Source organism: Prunus persica, chromosome G6 (genome assembly GCF_000346465.2).
Source record: "Prunus persica cultivar Lovell chromosome G6, Prunus_persica_NCBIv2, whole genome shotgun sequence".
Classification (NCBI taxonomy): Eukaryota; Viridiplantae; Streptophyta; class Magnoliopsida; order Rosales; family Rosaceae; genus Prunus; species Prunus persica.
Genome location: NC_034014.1, coordinates 22,696,642 through 22,717,213, shown reverse-complemented (window position 1 = coordinate 22,717,213; position 20,572 = coordinate 22,696,642). Strand labels below are relative to the sequence as shown.

The 20,572-nt window shown below is 38.6% G+C and overlaps 4 protein-coding genes across 5 annotated transcripts; 3 read left to right on the top strand and 1 right to left on the bottom strand.

Annotated features, from left to right (window-relative positions):
• On the top strand, window positions 660-2,992 carry LOC18773249 (cyclin-D5-1). The gene is made up of 5 exons (XM_007206237.2): window positions 660-1,220; window positions 1,332-1,418; window positions 1,535-1,826; window positions 1,921-2,057; window positions 2,148-2,992. The coding sequence occupies exons 1-5, from the start codon at window positions 942-944 to the stop codon at window positions 2,352-2,354; spliced, it is 1,002 nt and encodes a 333-aa protein (XP_007206299.1). The 5' UTR covers window positions 660-941; the 3' UTR covers window positions 2,355-2,992.
• Window positions 5,636-10,663, top strand: LOC18774766. The gene is made up of 5 exons (XM_020564992.1): window positions 5,636-6,885; window positions 6,968-7,432; window positions 7,532-8,560; window positions 9,012-9,195; window positions 9,553-10,663. Exons 1-5 carry the CDS (start codon window positions 5,797-5,799, stop codon window positions 10,521-10,523), a joined length of 3,738 nt encoding a protein of 1,245 aa, XP_020420581.1. The 5' UTR covers window positions 5,636-5,796; the 3' UTR covers window positions 10,524-10,663.
• LOC18773352 (ruvB-like 2) lies at window positions 12,782-13,949 on the top strand. The gene is made up of 3 exons (XM_020565848.1): window positions 12,782-12,843; window positions 13,238-13,363; window positions 13,481-13,949. Exons 1-3 carry the CDS (start codon window positions 12,782-12,784, stop codon window positions 13,947-13,949), a joined length of 657 nt encoding a protein of 218 aa, XP_020421437.1.
• LOC18772655 (calcium-transporting ATPase 2, plasma membrane-type) lies at window positions 14,146-19,690 on the bottom strand. Of its 2 annotated transcripts, XM_007206375.2 has the most exons (7): window positions 19,066-19,689; window positions 17,863-17,917; window positions 15,830-17,778; window positions 15,572-15,730; window positions 15,272-15,443; window positions 14,850-15,148; window positions 14,397-14,745 (listed from the first exon to the last, which is right to left on the bottom strand). In XM_007206375.2, the coding sequence occupies exons 1-7, from the start codon at window positions 19,240-19,242 to the stop codon at window positions 14,506-14,508; spliced, it is 3,051 nt and encodes a 1,016-aa protein (XP_007206437.2). In that variant the 5' UTR covers window positions 19,243-19,689; the 3' UTR covers window positions 14,397-14,505. The 2 variants fall into 2 exon arrangements, with proteins under 2 accessions (XP_020422182.1, XP_007206437.2); XM_020566593.1 differs by having other exon boundaries at window positions 14,146-14,745; window positions 15,830-17,917; window positions 19,066-19,690.

Below are 20,572 nucleotides of genomic sequence, written 5' to 3'. Positions count from 1 at the left end.
AAGATATGGATTTTTTTCCCTATTAATTTCTATTTCAACCCACCTACTTGAGAAAAAAGAAAAAAATAATAAAAATGAAGAGTTCTCTACACATGACAAGTACCGTTATATTAAAATATATAATGTGTTATAAAACTTGAATTATAAATAAAAACATGTAACATATGTTATATTTTTTGATTCAAACCCTAGACATACTGTAATCCTCACTCATTACTCAATTCTTCCTCACCATTTTGGGCTAACTCCAAATGCTATTGACAGATTGACAATGCAATAGTCAAAACAACATTAATCTACAGGGAAGGAGATTAAACTTGGGTGCAAGAAGATGAGCACAATAACCAATTGACCTATCCCACGTGACTTAGAGCTCCTCACCCAAATCTATGGATTTGATCCTTTTTATTTTTTAATATTTTATGAAATATGGAGTTCATCCTTTGACATAACCTAAAGCAATTTTAATTCTGGTCTTTAAAGTGCCATTATTGAATAAGAAATTTTGACTTCCATAAAACTAGGGTATTAAATTGGAATTTAAAACCAGAATCTCCTAAAATTTGGAGAGAATGAGAAATCATAGGACTACTACCAGCCTACCAGTATATAACTACAGAATACTGTGTAGTGGTAGTCTACACCCACTAAACTCCCTAACCGCTAATTTAACTCCCCCTCTATATCTCATCCGGTCATTTTGGCGGCACCAAAACCGCCACTTTTCCTTCCCACTCCCCACATTCCACTTTCTTTAGTCGTCCTCTCTCTCTCTCTCTCTCTCTCTCTCTCTCTCTCTCTCAAGATTTTGCACAATTTCATCACCGTGGATTTAGCAGTTGCTTAATATATACTGTGAATATGCACGTCCTGTTGACAGTTTTAATTTGTTGATTGTTATTTCTTCCATCATAGATAGATGTACAGAGAGACTGAGGAGAATGAGGGACTCTTCAGACACTTCTTCGTTTTCTCTCTCCAGCCTCCTCTGCCATGAAGATCAATCTTGCTTAAATCAATTGGAATTTGAATCAAACACTTGCATAGATTCAGACCCATGTTTTGTTTATGTGGATGAAGATGAGTATGTTGAGAACTTGGTCCGCAGAGAAGCTCGTTGCTTTGGATCCAAGGGCTTTGTACCCTTTACTGATTGCTCTGCCTCTGACATATGCTGGTTGAAAACTGCTCGCTTGGATTCGATTGAATGGATTTTCAATGCATGTTACTCTCCTAAAGCTCTTAACTTTTCCAGATTATTGTTTCTCTCTCTTTTTTATTATCGATTCGGTCCCTGAATGTTTTTTGCATTCTCTATTTTGATTTTGCAGACAGGAGGAAATTTTGGGTTCCAATTTCAAACAGTTTATTTATCTGTCACTTACTTTGATGGGTTTCTTTCAAAGCGATCCATTGATGTAAGTAACCCAACATTCATCATGTTTTGATCAATGGGTTTCTTTCTTTTTTTTCTTTTTTTGATGTTTGGCTATGGTATGGTAATAATCTTTGGATTTTATTGGTTTTCATATAGGATGGGAAATTGTGGGCTATTCGACTATTATCAGTGGCATGTTTATCCTTGGCAGCTAAGATGGAAGAATGTAAAGTGCCAGCTTTATCAGAGTTCCAAGTCCAAGATTATAACTTTGAAAGCAAGGTGATTCAGAGAATGGAGCTACTGGTCTTGAACACATTGGAATGGAAATTGGGTTCAATCACTCCTTTTGCTTATCTGCATTACTTTATCAATAAATTCTGTGCTGAATCTAGACCCAAAGGACTATTCTCTGGTGCTATAAGACTCATTGTAGCAATGGCAAAAGGTAATCCATAACATTATAATATCCCAAATTCCCAATCTAATCAAATCTGCTTAGTTTGTTATATTTCCTAATCAATCTCCTTCCTCTAATGCAGAGATTGATTTAATGGATACTCGGCCGTCTATCATCGCAGCAGCCGCAGTTTTAGCAGCATCTGATGGTCAGTTAACTAGAAAAATGCTGGAGCTTAAGATGAGTGTGGTCTCATTCTTGCAGTCCCAAGAAAATTATGTGAGTCTACTAATTGTAGTTTGTTCATTAATTTGTGTCTCTGCCACTTGTTACTGTTCATTAATCTTAATTATGTTACCATTGCAACAGGAACATATATTTTCCTGTTATAATCATATGCAGGAAATGGTGGAAAGAAAAGATAAGACACCACCCAAGTTTTCAATTTCCCCTAGCGTGTTAGCAATCCATTCAAGCTCAATGGATGTGCTTGAAAATTCAGTTGGGACTAAGAGAAGGCTTACCTTCAGTGACTCTGATCACAGTTGTCCAACAAAGAAAAATCACAGGCCATAGTTAGCAGATTTTCTTCAGCAAAGGGTTGATTTGGGGCAATTTTTTTATTGGATTATAGAGATTTTACAACTGAAAAAATGATTCTTGGTATTAGATGGGGTTTATAGGTCTAATGAGTGTGTGTTATCTACCAATTTATGGTATATATGATTTGGAATTTGATGATTGGAGTTCCAATTTCCAATACCAAACAAAAGGTTTCAGCTGGTGACAACCAGGAGGATAGAGAAAAAGGGAAAGTAAATAAATAAAAGAGGACAAGTACTACTTTAGCCTACAGTAAGAAGTTAAGAAGCTGACTGATGTCCAAAGCCATTAAGAAGGGAATGAATTCGAAGGCCAAGAGAGTGGTAGAAGGCCATTGATGACCCTTTTGTCTATAGTAAATCTTTAGTAATATTTGCTGTCATAGTGCCACTATTGCTCACCCACTTTTTTCTTTCCTTCTTTCAATTTTGGTGTAATTTTTTCTTGTTATTATTTTATTATTTTTATGTTTCATGAAAGTGAACATTTATTTATGTACTTATACATCACTTGCTAACCCTACTTTTATGGGGGCGCTTGGGATGCTTCTTATCTGTCTTTCAAAAGGCTGAAAGCCATGAGGAATGAAGAATTGTTTTTGTTTGATTTGATATATCTGTGTTGCATTTGGGCCATTGAAAGTTATAAAAAGGTGAGTGTGATTATATTTGCTGGGAATGTTGTGTTTCCCTTTTGATGAGTGGGAAACTTCTTTGATGAATAGGAAAATACTTCCTTTCACTATTAAGATTGTACTTTAGGATGGCTCTTTTTTTTTTTCTCTCTCTCTCTCTCTCTCTCTCTCGTTTAATTCAAGGTCCTAATGAAAGATTAAGAATCAAACTTTTACCGTGAATGTGAGGATAAGTTCTCTATTAACATCGTGTCGGCTATTATTTAACAACAAGAAATCTGCACAATGAAATGATTTGAATAGAGGATAGGCTTGTTTTAGGTTCTAGATGAATGGCTTGAGATTGGTTTTGCAGATTAGTTAAGTGAGGACCAGGAGCAATTTCATTCAACCATGGAGGGCCAATATTGCTTTCCACCAGCAAATGCAAATGCTGATTTCTGCACTGCACCCTTTCACTGATGCTGTAGGACCCAGCTGAACCATAATTATGAACCAAAGGACCCTAGTTTTGGGGTGGGGGTGGTGGGATTGGGGCATGAGATTCATGGCAAAATGGTGTCAGAGGCTCCACCCATCCACATGCCTTCTTAGGGTTCATAGGCCAGTCTGGCACAGTACACTATTGTAATTTAGCCTGAAGCAGTAGCAGCCATACTTACTTCCTCCAGAACACTTTAGATATTATAATTGTGTATTGTGTAGCTCTTTCTCAGGAGGAGCCACAAGGCCCACACCTCTCTGCTCTCTCTGATCCAGAAAATAAGATTATAATTGTACCCAAAAAAAAAAAAAAAGAGAAGAGGAAAGGCTGAGAAGTGATGCATATTTGGGACACACTCATCTTCTGGTCAAGAAGCCTCAGGGGAAAGAGAACCAACCAAATCAATGAAAGCATAATTGGTCGGTTTAAAGTCTATGTTTCATTTTACCACTAGGGTTTTGGCTACTATGTTTTTATCTTCATGTTTAGTACCTCTATTAATCCTAGGTTGGGTACATTTCAACTTCACCCCAAAAACAAAGAAGCCTTCTGTTTAATCTTCTGCAGAATTGGGGTGCACAGACTGTACCCACAAAGTCAAATGTATTTGGTCTAAGGACTAGTCTTGGATTCTGTTCTGCCCAAACCGACCTCAAAAATTACAAATTTCAATTATAATTAAACTGTGGTTTTGTGTGATTAGTGATTTATTATTGAGAATAGGCTCTCAAAACCAATAATGCAGGGGGAAAAACTACTTGGTTTTTCCATATTAGTGCAAATATGAACTTCCATTATGTTGATTTTTACCACATTAAGATGGTTTATGTAATTTGGACACCATATTTGCAGAATTGCAGTCTAGGATGCTCAGAAATATAAAAGGACCACGCTTTACATCCACATCATACAGACGGATCTTGTTGGTTTATGGCATGAAAACAACATTTCACTCCTTTTAAGAAGAGAAAATGACCTGGGAACCAAAGGGTAGAAAGAAAAAAGAAAAAACAAAAATGTTGGACATTACATTACCATCTTGAAAGCATGGTATTAGAGAGAGAGAGCCAAAAGTTACTTTCACCTAGCTAGGCCTAAGATGGCACATTAACATTAAGTTGCAAAAATATAATTCAATATACACTTTTTCTTTTACCCAAAAAAAGCAACGAGCGAACTAGTGTAGTGGTTTGGAGTAATAATTCCTCAGGCGAGGTCCTGGGTTCAAATCCTATCATCCGTTTAGTGTGTATGAATTTAGTATATTATCGCCCCTCCTCAATATAAAAGGTTCTATAAAAAAAAGATAAAAGAGTATGTGCATGTAATGTGTATTTTCTCCTCTCTCTTGGTTTTGGAAGAGGCAAACCCATAGCAAACAAGCTGAACCCAAATGATTTTCCATCACCCCATTCCCATTGCTCCCACCAAGGCTTACAAGCTCCTTAAACTCAAGGGTTGGAGTGATGGTGCCTCATAAAGCACATTGTATCCTGAGTTGGAAGGCCAACTTTAGTTGGTACCAATCCCTGCTGCACAATACTTTATTGGCAAAAGGAGTCCAATCTGTCTGACTGCTTGAGTAAAGACATAAACCAAGTTTTAATATCATCAATTAGCAGCAAAAAGTTGTGAAGTTGAGTTGCATCCACCAACCAAATAAAATTGCAAATTTTGTATTTTAGCACTACATATGATGATTATAAAAAAAAAAAGAAGTAAAAGTAAAAAAAAAAAAAAAAGAATGCTGCTCGATTCCTTACCTGCAAATCGCAGTATGACTGAAAAAATAAATGACTAATTAAAACTTCAAGATAAACATTTATTCACACATGTGAAATGACAATTTGTGTATAAAGAACTAAGTCATGGTTGCTTGATTTTTAATGTTTTAATTACTAAACCTAGAGGGGAAAATTAAAAGTTTTGCAACCCTATTTCTACATACTGGGTGTGGTGATCAAATGTTTTGGGTGTGTATGTTCGAGAAACATCCTAGGCTCCAATTTAAGGAGCCCGGTTCGTTTTCGCTAATGCCTCAGCGCCAAAACCCCATTTGAAAATTGAAAGGATTTAAGCGGCACCAGTCTAGTTTCTAATGTAAATAACAGACAAGTCATTACACCCTGAGTATTATGTGCATTGCGTTCTCATTTGTCTGTCAGATTGATTTTAATCACAGACGGTGACTTTTCTTCCCCAGTTCATCCGAAAATCGAAGGTAACGGTCTCCCCTCGTCTTCTAAGTTCTCATTTCTGAAAATAAAGAAAACGCTTCGATTCGTAAAACTCTGGCCATGGAGAAGCGGCTTCGCTCTTCTCTCCGATCCTCAGCCGACGAATTTCTGAGCTCAGCCACAAAGCAAACCCTAAAATCCTCAAAGCCCGCTCTGAAAACCCTAATTCACGCCATCAATCCTTCCTCCGACCTCTCCTCCTCTCTCCCTCTCTCTCTCTGCAACTCCATTTCCCAAACCATCCAATCCTTCCAGAACCTTCTAGACCCTAACTCCAACCCGAACCCTAGGCATAGTTCCCCACGCTCTCCTCCCACCAAGCGCCTCCGGAGGTCATCTCGGAGGTCCAAGACCCGGTCCGAACCCGAACGAGACGATCCCGACCCGAATCCTGACCTGGAAAAGCAGCGACTTCTTTCCGAGCTTCAAGTTTTAGCTTTTATCACGCAACTATGCGTTTCGCATCCCCAAAATGCGTTCTCGCCGTTGGATTTGTTGCCCGGAGTTCAGGCGCTGCACGACAATTTGATCATTTTGGAGTCGGATTCAGTGCTGGTATCGGAGATAGCGAGTTTGTGCGAGCAATGGTGGAAGGAGGAGTTGCCGGGGCGAGAATCTCTGATTTCTCAGTCGCTCCCTTTCTTGCTGTCTCGATCTCTGACTCTGAAGAAGAAGGCGGACGTCCACAGAGTCTACGCACTCCGCGAGGCCTTTGCGTGTTTTGATTTCGAGGATGATAGCATTGAAGACTTGAAGCAGTTGTTAATCCGGTGTGTGATTTCGCCTCTGTATCTAAAGGCAGAAGAGGGGAAGAAGTTCCTTGCTTTTCTGTTCGGTTTGAGTTCGCAGCTGTTGAAGGAAGTGTTGGCAATGATTCGGTCTCAGGTTCCGTTTGGACGAAAGTCGATGCTAGAGGCTTATGGGGATGTTCTGTTTCGGGCTTGGAAAGTGTTGGAGGGGGACTCAAGAAGTGAAATTGAAAATGGTTTTTTGCAGGGTTTGATTGAGGGTGCAATACATGCCAGTTCTGGAGCTTTGGCTGCTTCAATTAGAAGGGTTTTGGGAGGGTTTATAAACCAGAGGACCACTGCTGGTGTTGAGAAGCTTCTTTTCCAGCTCTCTGAACCTGTGATATTTCGCTCTCTGCAGGTATTTTTCTTGTTAATAAGTTTGTAATGCCAATTGCCAAAGACTCAGCCTTTGATGTATTTAAATAATTGGTCGGTGGTAGGTTGCGAATTCTAATGTTCGTCAAAATGCGCTGCATTTGATTCTGGACTTGTTCCCTCTTGAAGATCCTGATTCCACAAAAGAGGTGAAAGATTCGTTGCTTCATAAGCAGTTCTTTTTGTTGGAGAGATTACTGGCCGACGACTGTCCTGAGGTGAGAGTGGTTGCGGTGGAAGGTTCTTGTCGCGTCCTTCATCTCTTTTGGGAAATCATCCCTTTGCCCACCATCACAAAGTTAATTACTAAGATTTTTGATGATATGTCACATGATGTATGGCACGAGGTTAGACTTTCCACAATAAATGGTATTATGTATTTGTTTGGAAATCCCCAATGTCATCAAATTCTCAATGTGCTTCTACCCAGATTGGGGCATTTGATGATGGACAATGTCCTATCAATAAGAGTTGCCATGGCAGATCTCCTTCTTCTTGTAAGAGATATTCGAAATTTCCAGTTCCATAAGGTACAGAATGCCCTCAGAATCCTTTGTATAAGCTGTTGTTATTTCTGTTGCCTTTCTTGACATTAGTTGGTTTGTCTACTTCATTTGATCTTTCAACAGGTGGTCAAGTTAGATGTATTATTATCTACCCTTGCAAATGATCAACCTCAAGTTGCTCAGAAAATCACAAGACTGCTTATGCCATCATACTTTCCCTCGAAAGTGTCTGTTGAAGCAGCATGCAATCGCTGCGTGACACTTGTTAAAAGGTCTCCGATGGCTGGAGCAAGGTTTTGTGAGTTTGCTGTGTCCCAAGGGGCATCTCATAAGTCTTTGGTGGAACTTGTTAGAGTATTGGTTACTTTGGTCTTGCTGCCTAATAATCTGGATGAAGATCGAGTTGAGGGTTTACTTCTCGCTGGTGCCAACCTTTGTAATACCCTAGCCAGCGAGCCATTTTTCAAGAATTCTCTTAAAGAGTTCTTTGATGGTGAAAAACTGAAGTGCTTGTTTGCTGCTGCGGCTACTGGGCGTGCTCAGTCTTCTGTATTCAACATTGTTTCAGCTGTCTCTCCAGATGATGTGACTGGACTTCTTGATGAATGCATGCACCAGGTCACAAATTGTAGTGGTTTATCCACAAATGTGGAGAGGCAAGCTGAAGTGAGGTCTGCTCACAAGTTGTTGCTCTCTTGTGATGGGGTTGATGGCATGCTTGAAGCTCTAACAGCCTTCCTGCAGAAAGCTGCATACCGTTGCCATATTAAATTTGGCAATGAAATAACGAAGCTGAGTGTTTTCTCTGCAAAAAGGAAGAAACCAAAGTCCTCTAGCAAAATTTCAGCTCGATGGAAAAATGTTGGTGGGAAAAAGCAAGCCAATTTTGAGAATGATTATTCAATTGCAGTAGGAATAGCCTGGCAAATTAGAGACTTGCTTGTATCTGTCAACGCTCGGAAATCTATATTGGGTTCTCAAGTTCTAGAATCGTTATTTCTATCCTTAAAGGTCTTGTCTGAGGTTAGCATTGTGCAGTGCATGCATTGTGAATATATGGACACGTCTCCGGTTTTGGCATATACAGATCTTGCTCTGCATATGTCTCTTCAAAAGGATCATAGGACTGAATCCACAAGGTCTAGTTTGGAGGCAAGTGCTGTCTCTCTCAGCTGTTTTTCTGCTCATATCTTAATTGCTGAACATATCAAAACCAGAGTTTCTCTCACATGTGATACTGTCTCACATTTTGTTTCATGTGTTATTTTGAAGTTTTCTTTTCTTTTCTTCCGAGATTATGATCTTATTGCTGTCTTTACATTCACTCATATTTTAAACTTAACCGGCCATTATTTTGTATTTCTATTTATGATTAACCAACTGTAATTTGTTCAGTTTTTATCAGATATCTTATTTTGAATTGGAGAGATGCTTCTGTACTGTATACTGTTACATAATTGATATTCATATTAGGGCTTGTTCTCAATCTTCCCGCACAAAGAACTTTGTGCGGACCGAAGAAGATAATTGCTTTGAAGCTGAAGTAATCTATCAGACACGATTTCACTGTCTAAAGTCTTGCTTCTGTTTTCTTTTTCCGCAGACAGAGTTGGAACACGCATTGGATCACCTGCTTAACTGTGCGGACAGGCTATTTGGAGCAGGTGATTCTGGAGGGTCTGGAAATATTTCTCCAGAATCTAAGCATGCTAGCAATAGGTCGTCCACTCGTCGTGAAAAAAGACACAGAGGACCTCAGGTTGATGCCTCCAGTCCAAGTGATGGTGGTAAGTAATTATGGACAGGGCACAAAGGCACAGATCACATAAGTTGAAGAGACTTGCACTGTTAAGTAGGAAGCCTCTCTGGTGTTTATCCCAGACAGTTACACATTGGGCAACTTAGTTGTTATTTGTGCCAGGTTCGGGTCTTTCTGGAACATTATCTAAATTTTAACAGTGGGACTGCAATGGCCAAAAATTAAAAAACAATGGGACTGCAAAAGATGTAGATTATAATCTCCAACCATATGCATATCCACCTTGTTCCTCCATAAATAACTTTATTTCATTGCTTCTCACAGGTACTGATAATATGTTTGTCTGCCTGTGCTATTATTGAATATTATTCATAAACATATGCAGGATGTGTCTATACTGAACCAAAGAAGTTATCAAACAAGGTGAAGATGCTTACTGCAGTCCTAAGGTTCGTGGTTGATGCTGCTACAATAGGTTTTGTTCCTCAAAATCAGGGCAGGTGCTTAAAGTTCACATCAGGTTATATACAATGCGTCACATCTACTTTGGAGCGACAACCTCGGGAGCAGTTTCAATTTGAGGAGGAGGATTTGAAGGATATGATTCTCTGTCTGAAGAGCTCCTTCACCTATGCAGCCAAGTTACTTAATCTAGCTCTTAAAGATGTTACAGAAGCTTCACCATTTCTCACAGAAGCTTCTGATCTTGCGAACTATCTGCTTGACTTAATCATCTCGATTGAATTGTACTTGGGCTCTAACTACGTTGCGCATATGGTGACAGGAGTAAAGTCTTGGCTTCCTGACTTGGTTTTGGCATTAGGATCTGGCCAGATTATGAAACAGATTAAGGGAGAGGCGATAGAAATAACTGCAGCTGATCGCAATAGACTCCACTTTCCATCATGGCTCTTGATTTTAGCTAAGATTGAGGTCTCCGAAATAAGTGAAGTTAGGCCAGAAGAAGATGGAGATTCTGAACCAGAGGAGTTTCCTGCTTTTAAGAAACTTCTTGACATGATTGTCATATTGTTGAAAGGAAACCTCAGCATACGGGATGTTTTTGGAGTGGTTTTCTTGATTGCCGCCATAGTTGGGCTGGAGAAGAAGAATTTCAGGTTGGTTTCCGGACTTGTACGCTTTGTATGCCTGAAGGTATTCAGGCAAGATGAGAAAGAGTGGGGTGATATGATGTTGGCTTCTCTTCAAGACCTTTACCCTCAGATAGAGAGAGAAATGGAAGAAGAAAGTCAAGAAGATGGAAGGGAAAATCTGCGAAGTGCAAAGGAATTGCTTGAACCAATTTGGATGTATCATATGTATGAAACTGGGAAGGTTTCTATGGAGGAAGACTAGATTGAAAACATGAGCCTGAATGTAAAGAAGCCAAGAAATGACCAATTTGTGACAAACAGGGTGGGTTAGTATTGCATGTACAGGTTGAAATAAAATTCTTTTATTTTTGTATATTTGCAATTATGGTTGAAATAAAATTCGGCTAGAATTTTATTTTATTTTATTTTTTGGGTGAAAACAAATTTTTTTTATGCAAGCGATTGTCTAAATCATAAGAAAAAAAAAATCTAATTCAATTATATAGCACCACTTTTCTTCACCAAAATGATGCCACTCTGTCATCCATTTAAATTTGAGCTCACTACCATATTTATTTTAACAAATAACATTCTGAGATGTGTACATATACATTTAGAGTATTCCTGTAGTGCAAACATTTTTATTGATGAAATGAAATAAAATTCAAACTCCACAATATGACTGGAGATTACATTCAATTCCAGTTTTGACCCTTTGTGTAATAAAAAATTCTAAGCAAATATTAAATTTTTTATATATAAAAACACATTTTTTCACCAAATAATGTGTCATTCTATTATCTATTTAAATTTGAGCTCACTTCGAACCATATTTATTTGAACAAATAACATTATGAGATGTGTACTTACGTATTTCTTATTAGTACAAGCGATAGTCTAAACTACAAAGAAGAGGGTTTCTCACACACACGCACACAACTAAGATGTCATGGGGGTTTGAATCTGAGACATCTAGTCTGCAAGTCAAGGTCCTTTTTCATTGAGCTAGATTCCGTTAGCTTACTAATCTGTAATCGGATTTAGGATAAATTGAATTGAGGATGAGTTGAATTAAGGAGAATTAGATTTTGAATTCGTATTGAAGTTGTTTTCTAAACCATATAGATTGAGAACAGTTGAATTCCGGATTCCCGTTGAAGTTGTTTACTAAATCATATGTAATTAGAATAAAAGTGGTAATAATTACTAAAATGTCCTTGTTGTTGGGTTAAAGTTAGAGGTCATCATTGGGCTTGGTCTATTGAGAAAAAAACTCGGCCCAGCCCGTTGTGGGCTATGGACCTGCCCAACCAGTTATTCAGTAAGTTGGGCTTGGACTAAAGTGTCTAAAGTCCAGCCAGATCATAGGCCGGACCCATTTGAGCCCATGAAAGCCTGACCCGGCCGCAAGCCCACATATATATGACTGATGCTGCAAACCTAAGCCAATACCTCTATGTTTTTGTTTGCTTGTTAGTGAGACATTATACCTGCTGCAAACCCAAGCCCAATACCTCTTCCTTTTTTTTTTTTTCCTTTCCAATCCATATATAAAGGGGATGAGGAATGCTATTGACAATCGCTCAAAACCAAGTATTTCCATACTTGCTAGATGCATTTAACACTCTTCCATCTGTCATTAAAGTAAAATAAAAAATTATTTTCTGTGGACAATTGCATCGCTGTCCCTCTCTTCCCTCTGTCATGCCTCCTTTCTCTCTCTTTTTTTCAAAATTCTTTTCTTTCTTCTCTCCATCGTCTCCATCTCTCTCTCGTTCTTCTTTCTTCTCTCCAGAGCCGAGCCAAAATTCCTCTCTGTCTCTCTCTCTCACATTCTTCTTCTTCTCTTCATCTCCGTCTCTATCTCCATCTCTCTTTTCTCTATTATCGAACGTTTAGTTTTTCTGGTTGTTAAGCTTTGATGTGATAAGTATAGATGCCTTCTTTCATACACACACATGCATGTAAAAATCTTAATGCTTTAGGGAATTTCAAGATATTTATCAATCTATAAGCTTTTATAAATTTTGGATTGGTATTAGAATTAGTAGCATGATAACTTTGCGGCTTTGCCTGCTTTAGTCCTTATTTATTTATGGTTTCTCTATAAAATGTAGAGTTTTTGTATTTAAACCCCACATTTTTATTTGTTCACCTCAATACTTAAATTATTAAGTTCTTAAGTTTTATTATTGTGTAAAAAGATAAAAAATGTCATCCAACTTAATATTTAACCCTAGTACATCTATATACACACCACACCACTCTTCTTCAAATTAAGCAAGTAATTTCTATTGCGGTCAAATAAAGAGCCATATAAGGATAGCCAACGGCTCTTTGTTACCAAAAACAGAGCCCATTGCTATGTTATTTCAAGAAAAAATAATAGTCGCGGCTCTTCTTTATGAGCATAGTCCATCTCGTGCTTGTGCTGTGCCTGGCTATCCTACCAGCAGTCGAATGATCATGTAAAAATTACTTGTTTGTTTCCTCTAACTGATCTGAAAATCTACAGTAAACATGTTGTTGGTAGAGATTCAAAGTCTTTACCATGTTCTGTGCGCCAAGAATGATGAATGTTGGTCTGTGTAAGGGTCCAAATCTGTAAACATTTCTAATCATTCCAACCTCCAAGCATTTGATTGGTATAGTCCATATCGAGATCGCATTGAAAATTGGAAAGAGCTTTCATTTGATAGTGGGGTGTGGAGTGTGAGGTTGATGAGTTTTTTTTTCCTTATGCTGGATGTGTATTTAGGGTTAGTTTGGAAAGATAGCGGAGTTTTCTTAGAAATTGTGAAAATTTGAATTTAGAAATTAGGGTGAACTTAGAATATGGGGTGAACAAAGAGAAGTGCGGGGTTTAAATAAAAAAACTCAAAATGTATCCATTGCAATCATTCTCTTTTAGACACAGTATTGGCTGTGGATTAATATGATATTTCATTTTCTGATAATTATATCTCTCTCTTCCAGGACACAGGGATTTCTGGCTCTCGTTACTGGTGATGCTGGTGAAATCCGTTCAGAAGTGAAAGAACAAATTGACACAAAAGTAGCAGAGTGGAGGGAGGAATGGAAGGCAGGCAGAGATTGTGCCAGGCATCCTCTTCATCGATGAGGTGTGCATGCTTGACATTTGAGTGCTTTTCATTTTTGAATCGTGCTTTGGAGAATGAGATGGCTCCAATATTAGTTGTTAGTTGTTGCTACCAACAGAGGGATCACTACAATCAGAGGCACAAATTACAAATCCCCCCATGGGATTCCCATTGATCTCCTTGATTGCCTGCTTATTATTACCACCCGGCCTTATACAGAGGATGAAATTTGTAAAGATTCTGGACATCGATGCCAAGAAGAAGTTGAGATGTTTGAAGAGGCAAAGCATTTGTTGACCAAGATTGGTGTCTATGCACCCTTGAGGTATGCTATCCATCTCATAACAGCTTCATTGTTGGCATGTCAAAAGCGGAAGCGAAATATTGTGGAGATGGAGGATATTACCCGAGTTTACCATCTGTTTTTGGATGTGAAGAGATCAACACAATACTTGATGGAGTATCAGAGTCGGTACATGTTCAGTGAGGAAGGCGATAAAGATGATATCAATGCCATGCAATCTGGAGAGATTCCTTTAGACGAAAAGACTTTTGTGTTTATTTCTGTATCTTGCTTTACTGACTAGAGAAGCACCATTGGAACTTTGTTCATGGGAAAATGGCATTACTACACTTTAGGGATGAATCTGTAATCTTCTCCACTCTTGTATATGCCCGTTCGTGATGACTATAGGAACAATGGGTACTGGGACAGCTAAGTTTTTCTCTGAGAGACGATTCACAAGTAGGTAGTGCAGAGAAAAGAGAATTACACAAAAAGGCTAAAGAAATCATTGCCAGAGCAGAAAACTAGTTACATAAAGATAAGAAAATACAGTCTGAGGAATTACAGGACTTGCAAAGATACAGGAGATCAACCTTGTGTTCACCATGTAAAACTTGCATTCAATTGGATTTAGTTAAACAGGAGACTTTGGCTTGGGTAGAATAGCTACTGTGGGCTAATTCTATTCATTAGCTTATAGACAACAACCAAACCAATAATGGTTCATCATCTCATGCAACTTTGCAGGATGGGGAATTTTAAGAGATCTGTTTCCAAATTTAGGCTTCTAAACTCCCTAACTTTTTTTGTTTTCTTAACAAAGAAAAAGAAAAATCTAACCCCTACTTTTATGTAGTTCAAACAGGAATCTTCTTTATACCAGCAGCAATTGGCATCCCTAAAAATCCAATGAATACAGTGATGAACCATTGTGCCAAGGTGAGGGGTGCTGTGCTTGCAAATTTTCCCAGGAACTCAACAATTATGATTTGGAACAGAACTGTGGAGCTAAGGACTCCGACGAAGACGTAGTTATCCAATATGCCCTTGAACACATCTATTTCCTCCATCTCACGGGAGCTTATCTCATTAAAAACCTGCAGACCAGAACCAGGTCACATTTTGTGTAGCAGTAAACATCCAAGAGGGTAAAATTTTGAATTATCATGAATTAGTATGAGACCTTTTAGAAAAAGATTACCTGACAAAAGACGAATGTGTTGAAAATGAGAGTGTTGAGGATCACATGAGAATCTGGTCCGTCAAGACCAAACATTGCTGTTCCTTTTGCCTGAAGAAGCCATATCACTGTAAACTGATATAAAGACTGCCCTAAAATATTCCTCCACATAACGTTAGTGATAAAGTTTTGTCTCTTTCCGACCGGTGGACGCTTCATCAACTCATTATTTGGAGGCTCAGTTGCAAGTGCCAGTGCTCCTAGTGTGTCCATGATCATGTTGACCCACAACAGCTGAACAGCTGTGAGGGGAGCACTCCCTGAAGAACAATAATTTGTGCAAAAGCAAAAGCAGAAGTGAGAAATGATTTCTATGATGAAAAGAATGGGAAGTCGAAGTTGATAACAGAAGTGGGCAACAAATCAAATGTGAGCATGCTAACCTGTCAAACAAGCTGAGGAGAAGTTAACAATCAAAGCAACTATATTAACTGTCAGCTGGAACTGCACAAATTTTTGAATGTTTATGTAAACTGAACGTCCCCATTTTGCCACTGTCACAATTGTGGAGAAATTATCATCCAGGATTAGAACATCAGCACTCTCTTTAGCCACCTGAAAGAAGGGGAGTATGATTAGCTAAAGGTCTGTTCTGTAACGCTGTCTTCATGATTAAGAAACACCAACAAAAGCGAAGATATCTATCATACAAAGCATTATACTGCAAAGTTATATATACTCACCTCAGTTCCAGCAATGCCCATGGCTAGTCCAATGTCTGCCTCGTGAAGTGCTGGGGCATCATTTGTTCCATCACCGGTCACAGCAACGACTTCATCGAATGTGGTCCGCAAGTGCTTCACCAGTGTATGCTTGTCCAGAGGTGAGGATCGAGCCATCACCTACAGAGGAACTCAAATTTCAGTCTCACAGATTCGTAAACCTTACTCAATAAGGAGACCCAACTGGTCGTGTGACTCAAAAGGAAATGGAGATAATACCTGAATTTTAGGAATGAGTGAAAGCAGTTCTTCCTGGTTCTTCTCCCTGAACTCCGGGCCTTCAATGGCTATGCCATCATCAGTGAGAATCCCACATTCCCTTGCTATAGCCTTTGCAGTATTTATATTGTCTCCTGTAACCATTCTTACTACGATACCAGCTGAACGGCAAATTGCAACGGACTCCTTGACACCGGGACGAACAGGATCTTTAATTCCCACAATTCCTATACAAGTATAACCAGAAACAGGAATAGGATTCTGAGGAGAGAAACCATTTTCTAGTTCCACATAGGCAAGACATAGAGTTCGAAGGGCCTCACAAGCAAATTGCTCAATAGTAACTTTGAGATGGTTGATGGATGCTTCATCAAGGGGAACAATTTCGCCATTTGTATTGATCACCTTTTCGCAGCTGGCCAAAACTATTTCTGAGGCACCTTTGGTGTGTGCTCGCAGACCTCCCTCAGGAAGTTCCAGGATTACCCCCATCCGTTTCTTTGTTGAGTTGAATGGCTCAACTTTAACAAGTTTAGAAGCTTGTCTCTCTGTTTGGAAATTTCCACCAAGTGACAAGCCAAACTCCAATAGAGCAGTGTCTGTAGGTGTTCCCAATATCTCATGCTTTCCCTCTTTGTTAACCACAACGTCTCCGCCAGTGTTATTAAATATTGATTGCAGCAAAAGTTTCTTAGCAGACTCTGGCAGATCAGAGAACAAGCTAGATGCTTCACTGGGTTTGCTCACCTCCTTGACATTCATGCAAATGCATGATTTTACAACAGTCATGCGGTTGGTTGTGAGTGTCCCAGTTTTGTCACTGCAAATATTTGTGGCTGATCCCATAGTCTCACAAGCCGCCAGATGACGAACAAGTGCTTTATCGTTCATCATCTTCTTCATGGCAAATGCAAGGCTCAATGTCACAGCCAGTGGCAGCCCTTCTGGGACAGCAACAACAACAATTGTAACTGCAATAGCAAAGTATTCCAACATTTGCCTTGCATCATCTCCAGTCCAGCTCCAGTGTGTCCCCTCAGATAGTTTATGACTAAATAATCCTTGCACCATTACTGCAAAAGTCACAACGGCAAAGAAAAGGCCTATCTTCCCAATAATGGTTGCCACTCCATTCAACTTCACCTGCAATGGTGTCTCATCATCTCCACCTTCACTCAGAGTTGCCATCAACTTACCCCATTGGGTTCTCATCCCAACTGTGGTAACCATCATCTTGCCAGATCCATCTTGGACCTTAGTACCAGAAAGAAGAAAGGGGTTTTCAGCAGTTACCATTATAGGCTCACTCTCACCAGTTAAACTTGATTCATCAATTAACACAGAAAACCCTGAAACAAATAGCCCATCTGCAGGCACTTGGTCACCAATAGAAAGATGCACAATATCACCAGGTAGTAAATCATAAATGGACATTTTCTGCCTGTATCCATTTCTTGTAACTTGAATGTCAATCTTCTTTTTCTCCTTGTCCAAGTCCTTGAACTGTAACGATTGGCGATAATCACTTGTTGCTGTGACAAGCACAACCAACAAGATACTTGCAACAATTCCAAGGCCATCATGGGCACCAATAGGCCATCCTTCCGTTGCTATCCCAACTATCAAAGACACGAAAGCACATACTCCGAGGATCATAAGAGTCATATCCTGAAGGGCTTCCCAAACAAATATCCAAAAGCCCCGTTGTTCACTCTCTGTAAATTTGTTAATTCCATATATCTCTTGTCTGCGAGTCTGCAAATCGGATTCGGTATTAAGCCCATCTTTTACTGACGTGGAGAGTTTTTCTGCAATACCAGCTACCCCACCATGAAATGTCAGCTTCTTTACATCATGGCCTTCAACAATGGATCCCAATTCATCAGCACAAATCTGAAAACCTGCGTCTGTAACTTCCCGAGGTACAACGTAGTCACTTGGTTGCACACCTGCAGACATTAGGAATTTAGAATAAGCATGAACCACCTTGTAGTATGTATGATAATGTTTAACTTGATGCCAAAGAGACTGACCTTGAATAAATTGAAATGCAGCTTTAGAAACCAAAACAGCAATCCTCAATTTCTCCTGCAAAATTCAAACCACAAAGTAATCAATAAATAAGTAAAGAATTTGAAGTTGAAAAAATGTAATCTGAGCATCTTCGTCATCTCTTGAGGTGAGGACGAAACACACCAAGGTATTGCAAATTTCTGTTCTCCTATCACCAAGTGTATTCTAAGTTCCCACATGGCAACTTATATCTCATTCTCCCAACACCAAGTCTATATACTAAGCACAACACCATGTACCGGTCGAAAATTTTGAGCAAAAGGAAATTGAAAGGATGAGATAAAAGGATGATTTTGAAATTATTGGCAGTACTGCTTCCCCATATTGTGAAAGTAAAGAATTTGAACTGATAGCACCCCCACGAACTATAGCAAGACACCCATAATAACCAATTACTGCATTAAGCACTGAGAGATTTCTCCAAGATAACAGATAAGGTTGAACATGATCTAGAAGTTCCATAACATTCAGTCAATTTTGTCAATATGGCGGCAGAGGATTCAAAATTCAAACATATTTGATGTGACCACCAAAGAAGATAATAAAAATTGCACCACCTGAAAACTGACCAATTTGATTTGAATGATCGAAATCCAATTCTGTCAACTACCCTTTTTTTTTTTGTGCAAATTAAAATGAATTGGGTTGACTTTATTTTTCAAGAATATTAAGTTCACAGCATCTCCAACCAAGACGCGTTTGACCTTGTTATATAGAGCATGCATGCTATATTTCACATTCCTTATGTAATAATGTCACTAATGCATCACACAAATTAATTTTCATTTTTCAAGTTTACCCTTATTAAATATATTGGCTTTTATATTCCCCTTCGTTTAGTAACTTTAGTCTTTCAATGCAGAGTATGTACTACAGCTAATCAAAAAGCCCTGTTCTGTTCTCTTTATTCAAAAAATAGCGTACCATATTATTTTTATCTTCGTGTATTTATACAAGTGATATCAAGGAGGGAGAATCGAAGAGAGTAACCTCCTCGAATATAGGGATAAAAGTTCTTGACCACTTGAGTTATAACACCCTTACTTGCGTAGCATATTATTAATATATAATATACACCGGCAGCACATAAGGACAAGGCACTTCTAAATAAGAAGAAGAGGAAGGAGAAGAAGAATGGCACAGCAGAGATAAGAAACAAAAACCTGATTGGTACGGCGCATAGCAGCAGCCTCGCTGCGCTTGGTAATGTTGGCAGTAAAGCGAAACCTTCGTTTCGGGTTCTTGACAACGCTGCAAAGGTTCCTCCATTTCTGTAACGTTTCTTCAGACGAATGCTTTGCCTTCACTTCCCCGAACTCTTGCAAATAACTCTCCATCATTACCTTTCTTTCACCTTTTTACTAAACTAGTTAATTTGTTACAATCTCCTTACAGAATAAAACACACACACACACACACACATATATAGATGTTGTACGTATTAGCGTAGCTTCAAAGTTCAGAAATGAGCAGTACAGCAAAGCGCGTAGAAAAACCTTTTCAGAAAGGGAAGTTTCAGAGACATTTCGGAGAAGGATCAAAGATAGTGAGGTGGGGACTTGACAAAAAGAAAATGGAATAGCTTTGTGTTCAATTGAGTAAGCGAAAATAAGAGAGACTGAGTGGAGGAACAAGAACAAGAACAAGGACCAGGAAAATAACGAGTGAGGATCCGAAATTCTGGTGGGAAATACAATTACATGGCTCGGGAGCTAATGGCGGTTCATTGTTGCTCTTTCCTAGTCTTTTGGAACAATCACCGGGGTCAACACTCAACTCTCAAATTACCCAGTTTTGGATGTTATTATATAGAGTTTGATTTCAAGCAATTATTTCTTCAAAAATTAAAACATCAGACCCAACACAATAATTTACGAAAAAATAAAGTTGACGTTTACATTTTGTTACGAGTAATAAAAAATGTGATGGCAACTTCTTCATAAAGTCACACACGATGTGATAAAAGAACGTTATTGAAAGGAAATTTAAAAAAGCTGACTTCTAGTACTAACCGCGTTGGCAACGCGTATATCAGAAAAGATGACCAAGACTTAGGAGTTGAGATCTGCTAAACAGTACACAGACTCCGTTAACTCGTATAGAAGATATGGCAGTTGCAGTGGCACCATCACTTTCTCTCACTCTCTTCAAAATCGCAAGATGAAGAAGGACAACCAAATCTCACCATGTCAGATTGAAAACCCACAACTTCCTCTCAAAAGATTAAAGACACTATTTTATTATAATAACAATTTCAACAGATTCCGGTTCAGACTCACAACTTCCTCCCAAAATTTTCATACTGTCATGGTTGAGGGAGAAGACGAAGCGTTGTGACACTTATTGAATACTATTTAGTAAATTTAAGTTTTAGTTACAAATTGATTTATTTTTTTAACAAAAAAAATAGAAAAATCTCTTAACTTTCAAATCAAAGACAAACAAATATAAAAAATTTCTTAGAAATTTCAAAAATAAATAAGGCATTTTGTCCATATTGGCTCGTTAAAAATTTCTTTTTTTTTTTTGCTTTTTCTAAAGTCTCTCTTGATATTTTTACAATATTTTCTATACGAGTTGACGGTGTTTGTGTACTGTTAAAGGTATAGACAAGTGTCAAAATTTTAGATAGGAGACAGGTAACTTGGGAACAGGAGATCTGAACTCAAG